This window comes from Anolis carolinensis, chromosome 5, assembly GCF_035594765.1.
Source record: "Anolis carolinensis isolate JA03-04 chromosome 5, rAnoCar3.1.pri, whole genome shotgun sequence".
In the NCBI taxonomy this organism is placed as follows: Eukaryota; Metazoa; Chordata; class Lepidosauria; order Squamata; family Dactyloidae; genus Anolis; species Anolis carolinensis.
Window position 1 is genome coordinate 51,153,831 of NC_085845.1, and position 20,599 is coordinate 51,174,429.

A 20,599-nucleotide genomic window follows, 5' to 3' on the forward strand; every position below is an offset into this window, starting at 1 on the left:
AATATTTCTGAAAAAATAAAAAAGCAATGGAAGAATAACTTTGCATTTAATAAAGATGGATGCATTATCACTGCTTCTTTTTCAGTATAATGGGTTTACCAGATTTGGGTAGTTTGGGTTATTGACAAGTCAATTTGCATTCTTAAAATGCAGTTGTCTAGTTGGTTAATGTTAAAAAGATCATTCAGCAACAGGTAAATATATGTAATGCAGCTTTGTCTGTGTGTGACATTGTTGATTGACAGTTTCATCAGATGAGGTGATTTGAGCGTACTAGGACACTTTCACCCCATGTGGGTGGTGGAAGCCAACACCGAACATCACATTGTGTGAATTCTGGTGTAGAGCACGTCCCCAAATGGAGTGAAAGCGTCACCGGACACTTCCCCAGCAACATGCGAGGCCTCTTGTGTTGTGCTGGCTTCAATGAAGGGCCTTTCCGCAATTGCGACGCTTTCCCCATATGATGGGGAAAGGATTGCCAAGAGGGAGCTGTGCACAAGGCAACAGATTCAAGCCGCTATTCCTTCTTTCCTCCCCAGAAGCCTGGCAAAGTGGGACACTTCACCAGAGCTTTATGATGAGGTCCTGAAAGTCATATAATATTGATGCATAAACTAATAGTACACATGTAGATTTATAAGCTTTTTTAATGTTTGTAGATTTTTTCATATGAGTGTGATAGCTAAGATGCAAATAGGCACCTCTTATTTGTTCATAATTACTGAAATACTCAACTTTTGAGATATATTTGTGGCTTGTCACTGTTGTGGGGGTCCTGAATCCCTAACCCTGCAACTGCAGAAATAATTTGATATACAGATGGAAATGCCATATTAATATTTTACACAGACAGACATAATCTTAAAAATTAGTTATAAACCTGAACTTGTGAGCCATCTATTTTTCCAATACAACATTGTACATTTGTGATACATACTTGGGTTTATGCAATACATAATATCCCATTGGCAAACAAAACAAAGGGGATATTTTACACCTTTACAGTCCCATCAGTTTTAAAATTATCTGAGTATGTGAGGATCCTACACCATGTGAAGATCCTACACCATGTCTGGAACCAATCCCATGAATTTGTCTAATTCAGAGATTTATCGGATGTTATTGGATTGTAATTCCCAGAATTCTGGGATATATAGTACAGAAATATCTGGAGAGACAAAGCTGGGGAACACTGGCTTAATACATCTTTAAATCCATTCAAGTGAGTGGCCACTGCTACATGATATGGCAGCAAGTTTCACATATTTGTGATACAATTTAGGTCTTTTTTAAAATGAGACAACAATCATGTATTTGTCTTTTATGTTTTTTTAAAAAAATGATATTGTGATTTGTTTTCAATGGGAAAGTTAAAATCTGAGAAGAGTTTCATCAGAGACCAGTACAATAACTCATGTTGTTCAGATCTCATAGTGCTGAGAACAGTTTCCGTAAGAGACTTGTGTGATATTGAGACATTGTTAAGATATAGAGTTGCCTTTGCCTAAATTTACAGTGAGTTTCATTATCGCTTCTTATTTTTCTAAATGTCTCCTCGATTTCCTAGTCCAACTTCTTTTACTCCTCCAATTTGCTGTCCTGATACTGATGAAAGCCGACTGAATGGAATGATTTTCATCACTGTTTTCTTCATGGAATACCACCGAGAACGCCAGGTTGCCCAAGTAATACCATTGTCATGTCCTCCTGGACCTGCATCTTTCTCAGTGTAACTGCCACCTGAAATGCAAGCAACACCATCATATGTAAGAAGATTGTGTGAGATATTTCCTACACATTTTGAAGAACGATATCAACTATTTCATGCAGAACTTGGAAAACCTACTTCTTTTTACTACATGACTATACTTTCTAAAGGATGCCGGAATTGTAATTACCAAATAAACATTTCCATAATTTAATATGTATATGTATGTTTTTGTATGCAGCTTTCTCTTTATGTTTTTTGAGGTTGTAGGAGGGGATGCAGACCACATGATCACTCCATTTTAGAACATAGAGATGCTTTAGACTTCAGATTCCAGTACAGCACAGTCTCCATCAGATCCCATGAGATGCCATGAGACTTTGGACTACTAAGAGGAAACTCAGGTTGCTGTTGATTATAAGAAACATGCTCTGTGTTATCTGCACAGAGAAACTACTTCAAATCCTATCTGTAACTGGATTGACAAGTTATGCACCTGTATGCTGAATACATGAAGGTTGTGAGTAAACCAGATATGAACTCTACTTAATTTTAGTCTACTGAAAGCATGATATAGAAACAAGATGTTTTATGAGAGAGTAGGTGTTTTTGGGCACTGAAAATAATACTTTCAAAGAACTGCTATATGTTGTGCATTGGCATAATCTCTGTTCGTAACAGATCAGAGACAACTAGGTTATCAGTCTAACAAGTGAAAACCAAATTGCCTTGCATAAGTACATGTGGATATATACCACTGAAGAGAAGATTTTACTCAATGAGTTTTCGGCTCTTCTCTGGAAGATCATACTTTTACAAAAGGTTATGATTTTCAAATGGTTGTGAATGCCATTTTTCTCCAAAAGGTTATGGAGATTCTGGTTTTCCAAAGGTTACGATCTCTAAAGAGGCCACGCCTTTCCAAAAGTAGCACCATTCCTTGAATGTTTGCTTAGACCAGTGGTTCCCAAACTTATTTGGCCTACCGCTCCCTTTCCAGAAAAAATATTACTCAGTGCCCCCTGGAAAGTATTTTTAAAAAATTTTTAATAGCAATTAAACAGAAAGATATATGTATTAATGCATATGGCAAATGCACCTATGGCCATCACCGCCCCCCTGGATCACTGCAGGGCCCACCAGAAGGCGGTAGCGCCCACTTTGGGAATCACAGACTTAAGACCCACTGTATTGGACCCATGGAACTGATCATCTCCTAAACTGCTTCAACATTCTAGGAAGTTCATGTTGTTACCTTTGTAATATTTGCCATTGAGGTGAGCTGCATGACATTTGTTCATCCACCAACCGGATCCATCCTGCTCAGCACAGTTGTCATCATATCTGTCATTGTCATTGTCATGTGTGCTGAACTGCATGCCATTGTGGGAGGTAAAGAACTTGTCACTTGGATCATCACCAAAATCAAAACCATCAAAGGCATCTCCGGCATCCCCTCCAACAAAGAAGGCATAGGTCAAACGGTACTTGTCTAGTTCACTTCCCACTTTGAAGTGGGCATAGTCTGCATAGCTGGTAAAAGAAAGAAACATTAAAAATCCTTAATGTTAGGGGTGTATATTTTTCCTGCCTTTTATTTCATGATGCAGACATGATAGTTGTGTTGCACCATGCAAACGCTTCAGGATTAACTGAGTGCATTTACCTTACTTTCTTAAATTGTAGTTTATTCCATCAGGAGCAAAGTACTTGATTTCTTCATGTTGACAAATACACAACAGTAATTTTCACCATGCCACAGTTGCAATGTCAACAGGCAGAAGAGACATTTTCTATCTCTGCAATTACCATTGAATTGCAAGAGCACATACATGGTATGCCAAATTTGATTCTATCATTATCGGTGTTATTTTAAGGTAAAGGTAAAGGTTTCCCCCTGACATTAAGTCTAGTCATGTCTGTCTCTAGGGTTGGTGCTCGTCTCCATTTCTGTGCCGAAGAGCCGGCCTTGTCTGTAGACACCTCCAAGGTCATGTGGCTGGCATGACTGCATGGAATGGTGTTACCTTCCCGCTGGAGTGGTACCTATTGTTCTACTCACATTTGTGTGTTTTTGAACTGCTAGGATGGCAGAAACTGGGGATAACAGCGGGAGTTCACCCTGCTCTCCAGATTCAAACTGCTGAGCTTTCTGTCAGCAAATTCAGCAGCTCAGAGGTTTAACCCGCTGCGCCATCAGGGACTCCTATGTGTTATTTTTATTAAACATAATTATTTTTTTGATCCAACAAAATATTGTCAAAAGAAAAGAATACTGAGGTATATCAGTGCTTTTTCTTTAGTGCTGTATAGATATGTGTTTGGAATATTTCACTGGTGATTGAAAATCAGGTTCTTGGTTGATGCATATTCCTTACAATCTCAATAGTAATTTATACTGTGTTAGATGCCAACTAAATAATGAATAGTTGGCATAGGAAATATCAAGTACGACATGAACAATAAGGAAAATCCATTTGTTTTCAGAAATATATTCCAAAATGGAAACTCTAATATGATCCAGGAAACAACAGAATCTATAGAAACCAGTAACAGTTGACTTTAACATTAACAATATAAGATATCAGATATAGGCAGATGGGGAAAATGGTATGTAATGCTGTATAATCAGCTGGCCTAATGTTAGTTAGGTAAAAGTTGTATGTGCAACTATGAGCAGAGGTGAAAAAGAAAGGGGGTGTCAGGGGTGGAACCAAAATCCTCTTGGCTAGACCTTAGGTTTTCACAATGGCATTTATAAACTAAGAGTGTATAATCATTTCAACATTGAGAAACATCTGATGGTATCTTCCGTGGTGCTGCAGCTGCACACACATGCTCTTAGTGTTGAAAAAAAAAACCAATACTCTTGGAGATGAGATTGCTGGATGTTGAGAGATATTTGCGCCTATCCAATCCCAGCAATCTTGCTCTGTATTCTTCCATTGGAGCTCAGCTGCTCAACTGGGCCACAGCTTGGTCATCCCTGGCATGAACTCTGAACGATAAGAGTTCAATAAGTCTGAAAACTATACCATCATGTAATCAAGAGCCAGAAAGCACACTGCCCTTGCTGTTGTGGAACACGGTTCCAACAATGTCAGAGGACCATGTTTAGAATTAAGTGAGGGAAAATCCCTATGGTGTCCTGGGTCATCACCACAGGAGCTTAATAAAGTGCCTAGAATGTGTCCATATAGTTAAACTAAAATCTGATCCATTCTTTGCATATCAGACAAAAACAGTGTGCCATACCACTGAAGAAATACAACTCATGGCATACCTTTTTTGGCCACTCCAGTCTTCGAGCTCTATTCGCAAAACATATGGAATATTAGATTGAGTGGTTACTAAATGAATCTTTTCATTTCCCAACCAGAATTCTGTCTGGTCATTGGGTGACAGGTGTCCAAATCCTTCTTTATATTGAACCCAGTTTCGATTAAAATCTTCGCTGCCATCAAGTCTCTGGTAATAAATAAAAGGAGATTTAGAATGACCTTCATTTTATAAAATTGATATTTTGCTTTATATTTCAAGACAAATCCAGGGGTTAGTTCCAACTACAGTGGCATAAATGGAATACAAGTGATGATTTACCATGTTTTTATTGATTTGGTGGATTTAATCTAGCTGGGACTAATAACTGGATTTATCCCCAAAGACTTCATTTCACACAAATAGTTTACAGACAACCTACCCTCTGGAAAACTGTCCATCCATTGCCTAGAGTATCAATTTCACAATACACCAGGAATTCTTCTTTGGCTTTTAGAGGTTTGATGAAATAGAGACCACTTTGTCTGCCACCTTTGTTTGCAATGTCTTGGCAATCTATAATAAATCAATAGGGGCGGGGGGTGTTCAGTTCACTGTATTCACATTTTAAATAATATTTTCACAATGCCATCTTAGTAATTTTTATTTTGTTTTATCTTGTCTTTTGCCCAAGGCATTTGGGGCAATACTAATTGTGTACTCACTTTCACTTTACTATCACAACAATCCTACAGTATGAAAATACTTAGGCTGAGTAAGATCTGAACCCAAGTCTCCTTGGCCTAAGGCCCAAATTCTGTCCTCTAAACCACACTAACTATACACTGCTTTATTGATTTATTACAAAATTTATAGGGCTGAAGTATATCAAAATTATCATCCACATGTCCCATGTATTGCTTTGTCACAGCTAGACTCATATGTTATGTTCTTGAAACTATCTTCTATGCAGTAATAACACTTGTTCTTGACTTTGAATGTGGACATGTTTTCAATATATGGCTGCATGGGTTATATATCAATTTATTATGAACTAATTTAATATTGCCTGAGCATATGAGTATGTCCTTAATACTATATGTGCCAATTGGAATGAACTGCAATTTTTGTTAGTTGATGCATGTTTAAGAAAGTTTTCAAGCAAAGCATGGAAAAGTTACTTCTTTGGAGTAAAATAAACTTGTTGAGTAGGAAATTATGGAAAGTGTAGCCACCAAAAGTAAATTTTCCAAACTGCTGTCATTCAAAAACTAATGGCTGCTTCAGCATGAGAAGTAGATGTGCAGAAGAATAGAAGACTATTGTGAACGATGATGATGACAACAATGACAGCAAGGTTGTCATTGATAAGGATATTACTCTGCTAAAATGTTTTGTCAGAATCTTCACATGGTGGAAGCAGAAATACTTTCTATAAAGGCTGACAGTCCTATAATTGTTTGCTCTCCTATTTCCAGTGCATGAAAAAGCTTCTGTTCTCTACTATAACTCCAGCACTAATAGGAAAATTCTTTTTTGTAATCCAAAAAGTAATTTTCCCAACTAACCCAGCAGTTTATCTTTCAATCTTCAGATGTCAGCTCAATTATTTCAGTGATTATTATTTACAGTAGTTCTGTTTCTGTTAGGTGCTTTGAACTCAATTTGGAGGAAAAAAAATGTGAAACATAAATGATATTATAAGCATAAATTTAAAGTATAGCTACTCCTTTGCCAGACTTACCTTTTCCACTTAAAGTCTGTATCTGGACAGTGTCTCTACATGGCTGCTGACACTGTGCCTCAAGCTGAGCAGTCTTCTGCTTTAGCTGTTGGATGTTGTTATTATTTGATATGATTATGTCTGTCAGTTGTCTGGAAATGAAAATATTGATGCCATATAGATATATTAGAACAATTCACAATGCTGCTCAGACTTCTGATACATATGTACACTGAATGTGTGGAAGAAAAAATGGAATTGTGCCATGCGTGGTTGCAGCTGGTGGCTCTGATATCCGTGTGGCCATTATGAACATTTAAATGGCTATTGAAAATGCTGCTTAAATACTCTAAAAGTACTAGATCCTGCCTGATCTTGGAGGCCAATCAGGGTCAGCCCTGTTCAGTACTTGGATGGGATACCACCAACCAATACCAGGTGCTGTGGGTTATATTTCAAAAGAAGGAACTGAGAATTCATTGCCTATGAAAACTCTATGAAAAATTAATGGGGTGGTCATAAGTCAACAGGCAACTAGATGTCACATAACATTTTGAAGTTGCCAAATTTATTCTGAGGAACACCCCATTTAGCCCATTTAAAAGTCAGACTAGATATTGAACCCCCAACCCATTGATATCAGACACTAGTGGCCTCTCCTCTGCACAATGAACTATCCATGCATTGAGTACACAGAATTTGGGGTGGGGTTACCACTGAATTACCTACTCAGTTCTACATGCATTTAGAACACATATGGATGGCTCTAATGTTTTCAAATCAACTCCTATTCGTTTAGATGTGATGCATGAATATGAACACTAAGCATGATACAGAAATAGAAACATAAGAAAATAATTTCTGGTGAAGAAAGCTAGAAAAGCAGAAAGGTTGCTTTCTGCTTATGAAACCTTATGTTTTCTTAGGCCTAGAAATAGTAACCTTGGTCCAGTTACTATTTCTTAACCTAAGATAATTGTTGTGAGAGGAAGAACCCTAAGTCCTCCGGAAGAAAAGATGGGACAAGCAAGAAAGCAAACATTTATCCTGAATTCTTTGAGTAGAACAATCATACATGATGGAAAATAAATACAGTAGAGTCTCACTTATCCAACATAAACGGTCTGGCAGAATGTTGGATAAGCGAATCTGTTGGATAATAAGGAGGGATTAAGGAAAAGCCTATTAAACATCAAATTAGGTTATGATTTTACAAATTAAGCACCAAAACATCATGTTATACAACAAATTTGACAGAAAAAGTAATTCAATACTCAGTAATGCTATGTAGTAATTACTGTATTTACGAATTTAGCACCAAAATATCATGATGTATTGAAAACATTGACTACAAAAATGTGTTGGATAATCCAGAATGTTGGATAAGCGAATGTTGGATAAGTGAGATTCTACTGTAATTAGCTTTTGCATTTGTACAAATCCTATCTGATTTATCCAGCAGATTACACAAGCTATGCCTTTTTTGGACGCATCTAGTATATACTGAGTCCAACCGCATTTACATAAAAATAACCCCAATGTGTTCAGTGAGGCTTACTTCCAAGGAGAATTGGACAGGATTGCAATCTCTTTGGTAGGTAATAAATTAATTATAGATGGTGATTACGCAGATACGTCAAACAATGCAAGCATCTTCTATGTGTTAAGAAAATTAGATGTAATAATAGGTACATACTGTATTGTATTTTCATGGCCCACAATAACATTTTCATATCTGATGATTTCATCAATGATTTCTCTAGACTTTTGAGTGTAACCTGGAATCACATCTGTAAGACAGGTGCAACGTTTCACAGAACATTAGTGATACAATGCTGACTGAACTGGGAAATAAAGTAAAGCTATGCCGTAGTGGCATCTATGTTCTCACTTGGCTGAGTGGAGGGGTTTGGGGTGTGAACTTGTTTTATCTGCTGCATCAAATGTTCTGTTAACGATGAATCGTTGGAGACATGCTGTAAAGTGCGTTCAAGGATCTGGAGATCTCGGTCTACCTCAGGTTGATATGTGCTTAAGAAGGCTGCTATGCCACATGTTGTGGGGCAAAAGCTACCCTATAGCAAAAGAGAAGACTTAATTATATTAAGTAAGACATTTAATAATCTGCAATTTTTCCTTTCCTTTCCTTTCCTTTCCTTTCCTTTCCTTTCCTTTCCTTTCCTTTCCTTTCCTTTCCTTTCCTTTCCTTTCCTTTCCTTTCCTTTCCTTTCCTTTCCTTTCCTTTCCTACTAAATATACAAACATGGGGGCATTCAATATGCAATATGGGAGATCTAACCGGTGACCCCAAAAAACCCATTTGAAATATCACTACCCATAGGTAAGTAACTTAAAAGCTAATTATATTTTTCAATGTCAGTTTGATAATCTTAACAGTGATGCCCCTGTAAGAAATATATTAATTAATAAATAGTGTGGAATTAAATAACACAAATATTGACTTACAAATCGTTCATCTAGGATGCAGCAGTTATCCTGGCTGGCAACATACTAAGTTGAAAAGAAAAAGAAAATGGCAGTTTAAGTGATTTTGCTACTTTCCTGAATACTTTAACTATTTAAAAAATAACCACCCCCCCCCCCCCAGATCATTATCATGTAAGATTACACTTACTGCAGTACAAGTGAAAAAGAGAGAAGACAGAAGAGCCAACCAGGTGTTGAACTTTGGTCTCATTGTATCTGTGAGCTCCGAACGCTGAAGTCAGTGCTTAATCAATGCCCTGCTGTGGGCTTCCAAGGTCTGGTCTTGCCTCTTGAATTGCACAGCGGCAGCTTAAGAAATCAGGTGGTACACAGTGGGTGGACACAGAATTGTAAATAGGTGGGATGGTGTAGAGGAAGGTCAGCCTCTTCCTGAGCTTTATGGGAGCATTTCCAGGGTTTGTTGGCTTTTGATCTTTCTATGTTGAACACCAATGTACGTATTTGTCATCTGCTGGCCACCCCCACAATTCCTACTTTGAAAAGTGGGGGGATGCTGTAGAAGAACAAGCTTGTCTATGGGGCAATCTCTTCCAGTAATCATTGTTAAGAAACCTGACTTATATCTTTCTGAGGACATGAATTGAAAGAGGATCTGAAGAGGAACACCTGGGTGACAGCCATCTCCCAATTTCACACAACAAGAAAGTGATCCATTGTTCTGTGAAATGGCTCATATTATTTGAGAAATTTGCTATTGTTACTCAAGGACCATTTTTCAGTCTTGCAACTTGGAAATGTTTTCCTGTCCATCTTTAAGATTTTGAGAAGTCTACAAGTTTATGAGATTCATGGAGTTGAGACTGATCACCTTATCACATTAACGTCAGGATTCGCTACACATCGTGGTGAATCCGTGAGGTCCTGGTGGTGGTGGTGGGGGCATGGAAAACCCTTCACCCCATGCCACACACCACCCATCTTACTTTTGGCCCTAACCCACGAGGGGAAGTGCCCGCCTTCCTCCCATTGTTGCAAATGCAACATGGGAAACCTCCCGTGTTGCTGCGTCCTCGTTGTACGCCACTTCCTCTCCTCTTTTGCCATGGATCTGCACTGGAAATAAATTAGCCTATATGATGAGGTTGTTAGTGCCCTTAACAATCATGTGGGAGCATAAATTTGTCAGTATATGGCAATAGAAGCATGCAAAGTGTTTTTTGAAACCTAAGCAGGGCTGTTATTTATCCTCCCACTGTGAATAGCAAGCATGTGGCCCTGGAGTGTTTATCTCCTTTATGCAACAGTCCAGATCTGGCTACCTTGCTGGTTATTGTTAATAGTATCAGTCACATGACAATGACTGATGACAACCATAAGGCTAACTTCATGTCGTTGGACCGTAGCATGATTCTAACTTAGTTTCCTTAACTAGTTCATATCCTCCTGAAGAAGTTTTCAGAACTAAAAAGAATGAACTATATCAGGAAATCACCCTGAAGACAGGCTGTTTCTTGTTGTGGCTGCCAGTCAGGATAGATAGAAGGTGGCATACCTGTGGTAAGGATGACTATAGTAGCCCCTCCATATTTGTGGGAGTAAGTTTATGATTTGACTATCCATTGACTTGAATTATATGTTCTCTAGGAATATCTAGGTCCTAGCATGACACTATGGCCAACTTCTGCCAGAAGTTGATTATATAGTCATTCTCAGGTTTAAATGGTTTCCTCTACTTTTATGGGGGTGCTACACCCCTAACCCCTGCTAAAATCTTGAACCCACTGTAATTGGTTTATATTTTAGCATGAACTTCTCTGGATATGACCACTCTACTTCAGATGCAGTACAGAGTTTACTGTTTACATATGCTTTATAGCTTGGGGCTTCAATGTCACTTTGCACTGCATCTGAAGTAGTAGATTCCTATTCAGAAATGTTTATGATAAAATAACCAGTTAGTTTTAAAGATGTTACATTTTAAATTCATTCCCTAAATTCCTTCCTGTGCTGCAAGAGACTAACATAGCTCCGTCTTTGAAAAAAATCTGAATTTAAGGACTTCTATTATTACTGTAAATTGCAGGAAGTGCCTTCCACATAGGAAGAAATTACTTGTAGAGCAGTGATTCTCAACCTGTGGGTCCGCAGGTGTTTTGGCCTACAACTCTTAGAAATCCCAGCCAGTTTACCAGCTATTAGGATTTCTGGGAGTTGAAGGCCAAAACATCTGGAGACCCACGGGTTGAGAACCTCTGTTGTAGAGGATGACTTAAATTATATTGTGATTCCTGACCACAATAAAGCCATGGAAATATTGAGATTTACCTATGTATCGATTCACCCTTCAGCAACTGAATAAATTGATTTGTTCTATTTAAGATTGTCAACAGGATTCCATGCTGATAAGCAGGTGATCATAAGGACTAATGGTTTAAAGTTAATTATGTGCAGTAATATATTAGAGAACCCATGATGTCAGAATGTGATACTTACAACATTATCACATTGGCCACCAGAATTGCCGCCCCAAGCCCCACACTGCTGGACTTACCCCAAGCCCCATCCCATGGGGGAAGAGTCAACCGCTCGGCTTACCCCGTTGATCCCTAAGCAACATGGAGTATGGCGGCATACTCCGGTTCCTCTCCATTTTTGCCACGGAGCCTCACTGGAAGTAGCTCTAGATAGTGGGATGGTATCCAGTGAGCTCTGTGGGGCAAGTGGAAAGGAACCGGAGTATGATGCCATGGGAGGCTTTAAGTCCGTCCGATGAGGTCGCCAATGCCAGCATCTCTTTGCTTCACTGTGACCATCATGGCACTAATTAGAGTTTAGGAGTCATTCATATCTTATAACTTAAGTTCTTCATCTTAGTCAATACCTTGAATGTGCATATTTAAAATGTTTTGCACAAAACAGTTTTAACGTATTGATAGAACTTAATATTTTGGTTAAATTGTCTGTTCTTATCCTTTCTCACGAGCTATAATTATTGAATTGTGAATGTCAGAAAAATTTAGATCTCCAGATGTTTTTGATTACAAGTCCTAGAATCTCCCACCATATGTTATGCTAGTTGTGGCTGATGGGAGATGTAGACAAAAGCATTTGGAGTGCCGAATATTCCATATCCTTGGTTTAATGGGATCCTGGGACTAAACAGCTCTGTGCTGCTCTTTAAGACTACAGCTGTACAATGTAGAACCATTTAACTGTCATAGCTCAATGTTATGGAATCATAGAGGTTATAGTGTGGAAAGGTACCAGCATTTTTTAGCAGAGAAGGCTAAAGACCTTGTAAAACTGTAGCTCTAAGGATTCCATAACATTGAACCATGACAGTTAAAGTAAGGTAAAACAGCATTCGTTCTACAGTGTAGATGCACCCTTTGACACATTGAAAGCAGTGGGTGTGACTTCTGAGAAGCTCTGTATAGGATTTTCTGCACAACAACAACAACAACAACAACAACAACAACAACAATTTTTATACCCCAACAGCATTTCTCCGAAGGGACTCAGGGCAGCTTACAAGCATAACCAAGCAAAGGAAATACAAAAAAAATTCAACAACTTAAAATGCATTTAAAAATATAATAACAAATAACACTCCGTGACACAATTAATTAATTTATTTTGTAGTAAAGCTTTATTGTTTTATCTATTTCACAGAATGAAAAAACAATGAATTCTTACTGCAAAAAATAGAAGGACTATAGGTGTGGTGGCGCAGTGTGTTAAAGTGCTGATCTGCTGAACTTGCAGACCGAAAGGTCGCAGGTTCAAATCTGGGGAGCGGAGTGAGCGTCCGCTGTTAGCTCCAGCTTCTGCCAACCTAGCAGTTCGAAAACATGCCAATGTGAGTAGATCAATAGGTACCATTCTGGTGGGAAGGTAACAGTGCTCCATGCAGTCATGCCGGCCACATGACCTTGGAGGTGTCTACGGACAACGCCAGCTCTTCGGCTTAGAAATGGAGATGAGCACAACCCCCAGAGTCGGACACGACTGGACTTAACGTCAGGGGAAACCTTTACCTTTACCTTAGGTGCTACGATACCTTCTGCTTTACTTTGTTGTTCACATTCCTTTTGCTTTTGATCCTGTGACCTTTGAGAAAATCCTTCAGATAGAAATCCTTAATTTTTTTAAAAAAGAATGGGCAATTCATTTTTAGAGGACAAAATGATTTAGAGACTGACACAATTCATTTTTGGAGCTAACAACTGTGTTCCATTGAGCAATTTGGGCCTTCCTGTGATGTGCTGACAGATTTCTTAAGAAACCAATGATTAATACAAAGGGAGATTGAAGGAACATTTCTTAAACCTGGATTATTGCAGTCCTTTCCCAAAATGATAAGAAAGGTGAAATTAGTGTTTATTTAGAATTTCTTTTTTAAAAGGAATTGACCCCTTAATGCAAAAACATCTCATTGCATTTGTTATGTAAACATAGACTTGACTCAATCTTTGTTAGCTTTTGTCTTCAGTGAAACATTGAAAAGTTGTCCTAAATGTTCTAGCTGAACGTTCACATTTGACAAAACAGAAAGATCTGGGAATTATCTCTGAGTTTATAGTGCATTTACGGAAACTTGGGTAATAGATAGGACACTTACAGAACATTTACACAAAATCTGTATGTCAGTTTTGTTTATATTTGAACATCACTTCAAAGTTGGAAATGAAGTAAAATTCTAAAACTCATAAGAACATGGGATGCTGGCTTTTCTCTGGTCAGATTACGATTTAGCTGTCTGTAGTCCAATAGGGATGAATAAACATTTGATCCCTAGCCATGGAACTGGTGGTTTTCATTTGGTATGGCAAAAATATACTCTAAATTTTAGTCTGAATTCTAAAGGAGGGGATAGCATACAGTTCCTTGGAATGCTCTAAAAGTTTAGAATAAAACTCAGAACAGACACTGCCTAACTGACATGGAAGCCACCGGTCATCATAGCTTTCTTGCAGTTTTGACCTATAATTCTCCTGTGTGCCACCTTGTGTGGTCAGCAGTAAGGGATTCTGGGAGCTCTATTTTGCTAAAGTAGTTTCTTTCAGTTTTACGCAAATAGTGATCTATGAATTGGTGTCAGCCTGCAAGTTATTGGCTGCGTCTGTGAAAGTTTCTAGGAAAAAATGAACCCATTATTGGACATAAATAACGTACCACTCCCTGGAACATTGGGGGGAGGAAGCCTGGTTCCCACATCAGACAGCAAGAGAAGCAATGGTATCTTCTGTTAGGAAATTCTCTTAATGTTTAGCTGAAATGTCCTTTCTTATTATTTGAATCCATTGGATAGAATCCTATCCTCTGGAGAAGTAGGAAACAAGCTCAATCCATCTTCTCTCCATTGCAGCCTTTTAGATATTTAAACATGGCTATTGTATCACATGTAATTTTTTTCTCCATGACAAGCTTTATAGCATTAATATTTTCAAATCTCAACAGGTATTTTCAAAACTGAGTGTTGGGAGGGATAGCCAACACTCCAGAAGACAGGAGCAGAATTCAAAACCATCTTGACAGACTAGAGAGATGGGCCGAAACTAACAAAATGAAGTTCAAGAGGGATAAATGCAAGATACTTCATTTTGGCAGAAATAATGGAATGCAAAGATACAGAATGGGGAACGCCTGGCTAGACAGTAGTACATGTGAAAAAGATCTTGGAGTCCTTGTGAACAACAAGTTAAACATGAGCCAGCAATGTGATGCGGCTGCTAAGAAAGCCAATGGGATTTTGGCCTGCATCAATAGGGGTATAGCATCTAGATCCAGGGAATTCATGCTCCCCCTCTATTCTGCCTTGGTCAGACCACACCTGGAATACTGTGTCCAATTCTGGGCACCGCAGTTGAAGGGAGATGTTGACAAGCTGGAATGCGTCCAGAGGAGGGCAACTAAAATGATCAAAGGTCTGGAGAACAAGCCCTATGAGGAGAGGCTTAAAGAACTGGGCATGTTTAGCCTGCAGAAGAGAAGGCTAAGAGGAGACATGATATCCATGTACAAATATGTGAGGGGAAGTCATAGGGAGGAGGGAGCAAGCTTGTTTCCTGCTGCCCTGCAGACTGGGACATGGAACAATGGCTTCAAACTACACGAAAGGAGATTCCACCTGAACATCAGGAAGAACTTTCTCACTGTGAGGGCTGTTCGGCAGTGGAACTCTCTCCCCCAGACTGTGGTGGAGGCTCCTTCTTTGGAAGCTTTTAAACAGAGGCTGGATGGCCATCTGTCGGGGGTGCTTTGAATGCGATTTCCTGTTTCTTGGCAGGGGGTTGGACTGGATGGCCCATGAGGTCTCTTCCAACTCTACTATTCGATGATTCTATGAACATGAATGAATAGATGTTTGCTCATCTCTTGAGTATATTTTTCATTCCAGCATGTAAACCTGGTGTCTTTCATTATACATACTCCACAAACAAAATACATGAAATGTGCAAGAATCATTACATTGTTGATTCTGCTAGATCAAGCAACTGTATTTCATGCTTGGTGCATCTTTCTCAATCAATGCCTTCTGCAATATTTTAAGACCTTCTTGGTGGCACATCCCTCAACTGGCATGGGATTTCATTACTAACCATAAAAGACCTTTTCTTTGTCATGTTCTTTGCTTAAACAGCACATTCTAAAGACACAAGATAATGATCCAGTCAAGGAAAATATACACCTTCCAAGCCAAGCCAACACTGAGATTTTTGAAAGTTTATCCATTTAAATATTTATTTGTTATGTGCCTTTCAGTCATTTCCAACTATGGCAACCCTAAATTGAATCTATTACAGAATTTTCTGGGGTTGAGAGTACAGAACGTGGCTAACCTAAGATCTCCAAGGGATCTCCAAGTTTGTCTCCACAGACAAACAGGAAATCAGCCTCTGGCCTCCAAATTCAATGCTCAAACCACTACACCATGCTAGCTATACCATATATGATATATATAGATAGCCTATCTTATATCTGTGCTCTGAGGGTAGTGTACAGGAACAGGATAACAAAATCCTGCATGGTTTACAGATTTGGATTAAATTATTGAGGCTCTAAGGCATTAGCATAAGAGATGTGTTTTTACTTGGCACTAGAGCGACCAATTGCACTTTTCAGAACAGGGTATTCCTCTTTATAGATTTATGGAGGGATAATTTGATAAGGTCTACAGAATATGGGATCCATGAGCTAAATGCAGTCCATCAGTACCAATCAAATATGAATGGATTGGTCGAAGGCCAATACAATGAAGCTCAGTTTAAAGATATTAGAGATACCATTGGGGAATAGGTCACTTATCCTGGGGTGGGCGGGGGGGTTGATTCAAATCAGGCCCAAGTGGCTTTCATTTTACATAATACTTTCTACTAGTTACAACTTCTGCTAAACAACATGGATAGGTGATAATGCAGAGATTCAAGGAATGTTAATTCCAGAATAGACACATTAAAATGAATTGAACATATGAATCACCATTTAAATACACCCCACTGATTTTAATGAGTCTAGTTGGAAATGTATTTTCGCATAGTGGTTGGAATTGTGCAGCCGTTCAGATGCTATTGAACTTCAAAATGTCAATGGTCCACATTATTGGTGATGCGGATGGCTGGTTCTCGTAACTCAACATCATTTGTAGGGGTGCACAATTTCCATGCATAATTTAGCCCATTATGGAAAAAGACTTTTTAATATTAACATTAGACAGAGAAAGGACTTTTTTCCTGCAAGTTACAAGGTAACTCTTGTTCCATATTCTTTTATTTGCTATTTGAACATGTGGATTATATTTATTTTGAAATGCACTCATACGAACAACAAAAGTTGGAAGCATTTTCAGATCAAACAATTGCTTGCCTTGCATATGCATCAACATTTGGAGTATTTTCTTAGTTCAGTGATAAATAAAAGACTGTTGTTTAAACTTCTTCATTCAAAAGGGATTACAGTGTATGCTTTACCTTGAGCTGAAGAGCAGTGAACTCTGTTTGCTAAACAAAGAACTGATGCACTAATGCTCAAGAGAAAGGTAAATAATCAGCTCAAATATTTGTATAATGCTTTGCACTGAGGTGAGGACAGAGTCTACAACAAATTCAATTGTTTTCAATAATTATTGATGCAATAGGATCCAATAGGAAAAGGCTGGAAATAGAAATTATATAAATATAATTATACAGACATATTTTCAGTGCATGTTGTGTTGAACAGATATCAGAAACATGTACATTGTTCAAAAAGTGATCATTAGTCTTCAGTAAACAAAATTTGCTATCTATGCCCCTAAAGCTGATATGTGGATTGATCTGGAACACAGTGTTAGTTCTTGTTTGTACTTTCGGCTACAACTGAGGTTGAAGTCCCAAATTCTTTGTGTTCTTAATCTTAGTTGCGGCATCCAATAGTTACTTATTTGATTAGATGTTACTCAGATAATTGCATCCCTGTATAGCAAGGGAAATACTTTTTACAGCAAGGGAGATCCCCTTTTAAATTCTGTTTCTGGTTCACATTTGAAGGGTGTTTTCATGTGAGGTCCATGAAGTTAACAGAGGCCACAAGAGACTGTACACTTTGTGCTGTTAGTCCTACTCATGTATTATTCATGTGAATAGGGTAAACTTGGTCAAAGAGAGGGAACATTTAGCTGTAACCTCACATTTCTTGTCCAAGTCTCTTGTCTTTAAGTCTGGAATAACTTCTGAAATTGCAACCTTTCCGTGGTTGTACATGCTCCCATAACAAACTAAATTTAGAGCTTGGGGAATTGTTGGGCCACAGAATCCTCTTTGGTCCCATGTCTGGAGAAAGGTGGGAAATGAATCAAACCCCACCCAATACAGCCATTGAACTCTATTAAATCTAATAGGGACCCTCCCCTAATAGAACAGGCTTCCCTAATTAGACATTATGCCAAGAACAATGACAATCTTGGTGAGAAGAGTATCACAATGATGCACCACTGGCCCTTTCACTATTTCTGCCCCATTCATATGAGTAATGTGTGAAGATGACTGCTACCTTTCTTTTTAAAACTAGACTCTTCTTGATCTGCAGGAATTAGAAGATAGTGCATTTCTCCATTCCAAGGAAAGTTTGACCTATTAATTCTCTTGAACAAGTTGATGTCAAAATATACAGGAGCAGCCTTGAAACATAGATGACTTTAGAGCTCTGTTGAATATATCTTCTTCTGCATCTGAGACCACCCACTTACATAAAAACATGGCACAGCATAAAATAGAGGGCCTTTTCATAGCTTCCCAGAGGAGATATACTTCATCCCTTCATTGTCTATTTTTAGGAGAACATTAAAAATAATGGATTTATAAGGCTAGTGTTAGAGTAACATCCTGTAAACGTGTTTCTCTTATGAGTTACTTTGTCAGCTTCTTTAGACGGCTCTTTCTGGTACTTTTTCATTTAATGTTTACTGGTTTTTCCAGAAGTCAGTGGTTCTGAAACTTTTCATGGCTGGCATCAGAACGATAAGCTTGTAAGCAGTGTTGAAACTGCAAATATTTTGTAAACCTGTGTCAAACAATAGTGTGTACTTCTCTGAGTGTTCCTTCACATTGCCTGCTGACGTACAGAGGCCCAATCATAGACTGTGGTTATTTTCATTAAAAGACTGCCACCTACTGTCTTTTTGTCTTATTTGACTTCTTTAGGGTTTGTGTAGTGACTTAAGAAAAAGAATAATTAATAAAACTTTGATTATTTTATAGACAGTGCAATAGAGTCCCCTGCTGGTCAGAGAATGTACACTGGAGAAAGGGTTTGGGCAATTGCTCAAAGGATGTCTGGAGCTGTATTAGCATGAGATTTTTTTTTTCGTGTCAGGAGCGACTTGAGAAACTGCAAGTTGCTTCTGGAGTGAGAGAATTGGCCGTCTGCAAGGACGTTGCCCAGGAGACGCCCGGATGTTTTGATGTTTTTACCATCCTTGTGGGAGGCTTCTCTCATGTCCCCACATGGAGCTGGAGCTGATAGGATGATAACATGAGATGAAATGTGCTTCTGCTTCTGTAGTAACATTGCAAAATCTTATGTTCCCACTCATTCTTGCTATACATACAAAGTGCTTCTTTGAAGTCCGACCAAGACTTTTGAAGATGACATGTTCTTAGTTCTATTTATGAATATGGTTTTTTAATTTAAAAGAAATCCTTTGACACCGATTGCACTACTACGGCTCAATGCTATGGAATCGTAGGAGTTGTAGTTTAACAAGGCTTTTCGCCTTCTCTGCCAAAGAGTTTTGGGGACTCACCAACCTACAAATTGAAGGATTCCATGGCAGTTAAAGAAGTGATTCCGTTTAATCCTCATTTTGGCTAGTCAATCTGAAGACCATAGGGAGCAGAAAGTGTTAGAACAAGGTCTCCTTTCCTTAACATGAGATCCAGATGCCATCTTTGAAGAACAAGATGTGAGAAGATAGTATGATCAGGGTGGAGAGAGTGAACAATGACATTTCCATCATGTTCTCTATCCACATTTTTAAACCATATGTCCTTCATGTAAGAGGAGGAATCCCAAATGCATCTTCAAATGGTGGAAACATCAGCAGTGAGTCCTTCTCCTTCCTCACTATAAGTCCAAGGGGAAGATGGAAAGTCCATAGATTCTAAGTATGACCTAAATAAGGAGCTCATAAATAGGATTGTCCACCAAGAAAGCTAATAGGGTTCCCACTTTCCCTCATCCCTTGGAAATGCCCTGGGGCCACTCTTCCTCCAACAGTCATGAAATCTCACAAAGAACTTGGAATAGTTCTCCTGGCCCCTCCCTACTTCCAGGATTACCATAGGAACAGAAATAAACAATTTTGCATCTTCGCCATCATCTTTCAACTGCCCACTCCTTACCGAATGCTCAAACAGCGAGGAGATTAGAAGTGGAGGTCTTGAGTCACTGTTCAGAGACCTTGAGTAGAGCTTTAGGATCAGCATGACAAGTAAGAAAGAGGGATATTTAGATGTCTAGGTGGGTCATTGAGTCATTTTATTCTCAGAGTTAGTTCAGATAAAAAGCTATGTGTTCAGGTTTGGAGAAAGAATAGAGACAGGTTAGGGAAGAGAAAACTATTTTCATTTGAATATTTTTTTGTTTCCTAAAGTGGTGGGTTTGAGAGGATTTTAACATTACAGTTGCAAAACAAAACATCCAGATAAAATGCAAAAAGACAAAACTCTTAGCAATGGATGCTCCAATACAGGGAACCAAGTTTAATGATTAATCAACCAATACCTAGAATAAAAGAGTAAAGGAAGATCCAAGACTACAGAACACAGTGATATCCCAGGAAGGTCAGCAGGACTTGAGCTGACCAAAGAGTTCAGGAGGACATTTGATGTGGCCAAGGAGGCAAAAGACACCTCTGGTTTGCAAAGGGTTTTTTTTTGGGGGGGGGGGGGGCACACTGATAATAGAGAAAAAGAAAAAAA

At 38.6% G+C, this 20,599-nt stretch overlaps 1 protein-coding gene across 1 annotated transcript; it reads right to left on the reverse strand.

The window, feature by feature from the left end:
* Positions 1–871: 871 nt before the first annotated feature.
* fgg (fibrinogen gamma chain) lies at positions 872–9,496 on the reverse strand. Its single transcript, XM_003221737.3, has 9 exons — positions 9,328–9,496; positions 9,159–9,203; positions 8,584–8,767; positions 8,389–8,482; positions 6,714–6,844; positions 5,412–5,545; positions 4,995–5,179; positions 2,967–3,244; positions 872–1,743 (listed from the first exon to the last, which is right to left on the reverse strand). Exons 1-9 carry the CDS (start codon positions 9,388–9,390, stop codon positions 1,547–1,549), a joined length of 1,311 nt encoding a protein of 436 aa, XP_003221785.2. The 5' UTR covers positions 9,391–9,496; the 3' UTR covers positions 872–1,546.
* Positions 9,497–20,599: the final 11,103 nt, after the last annotated feature.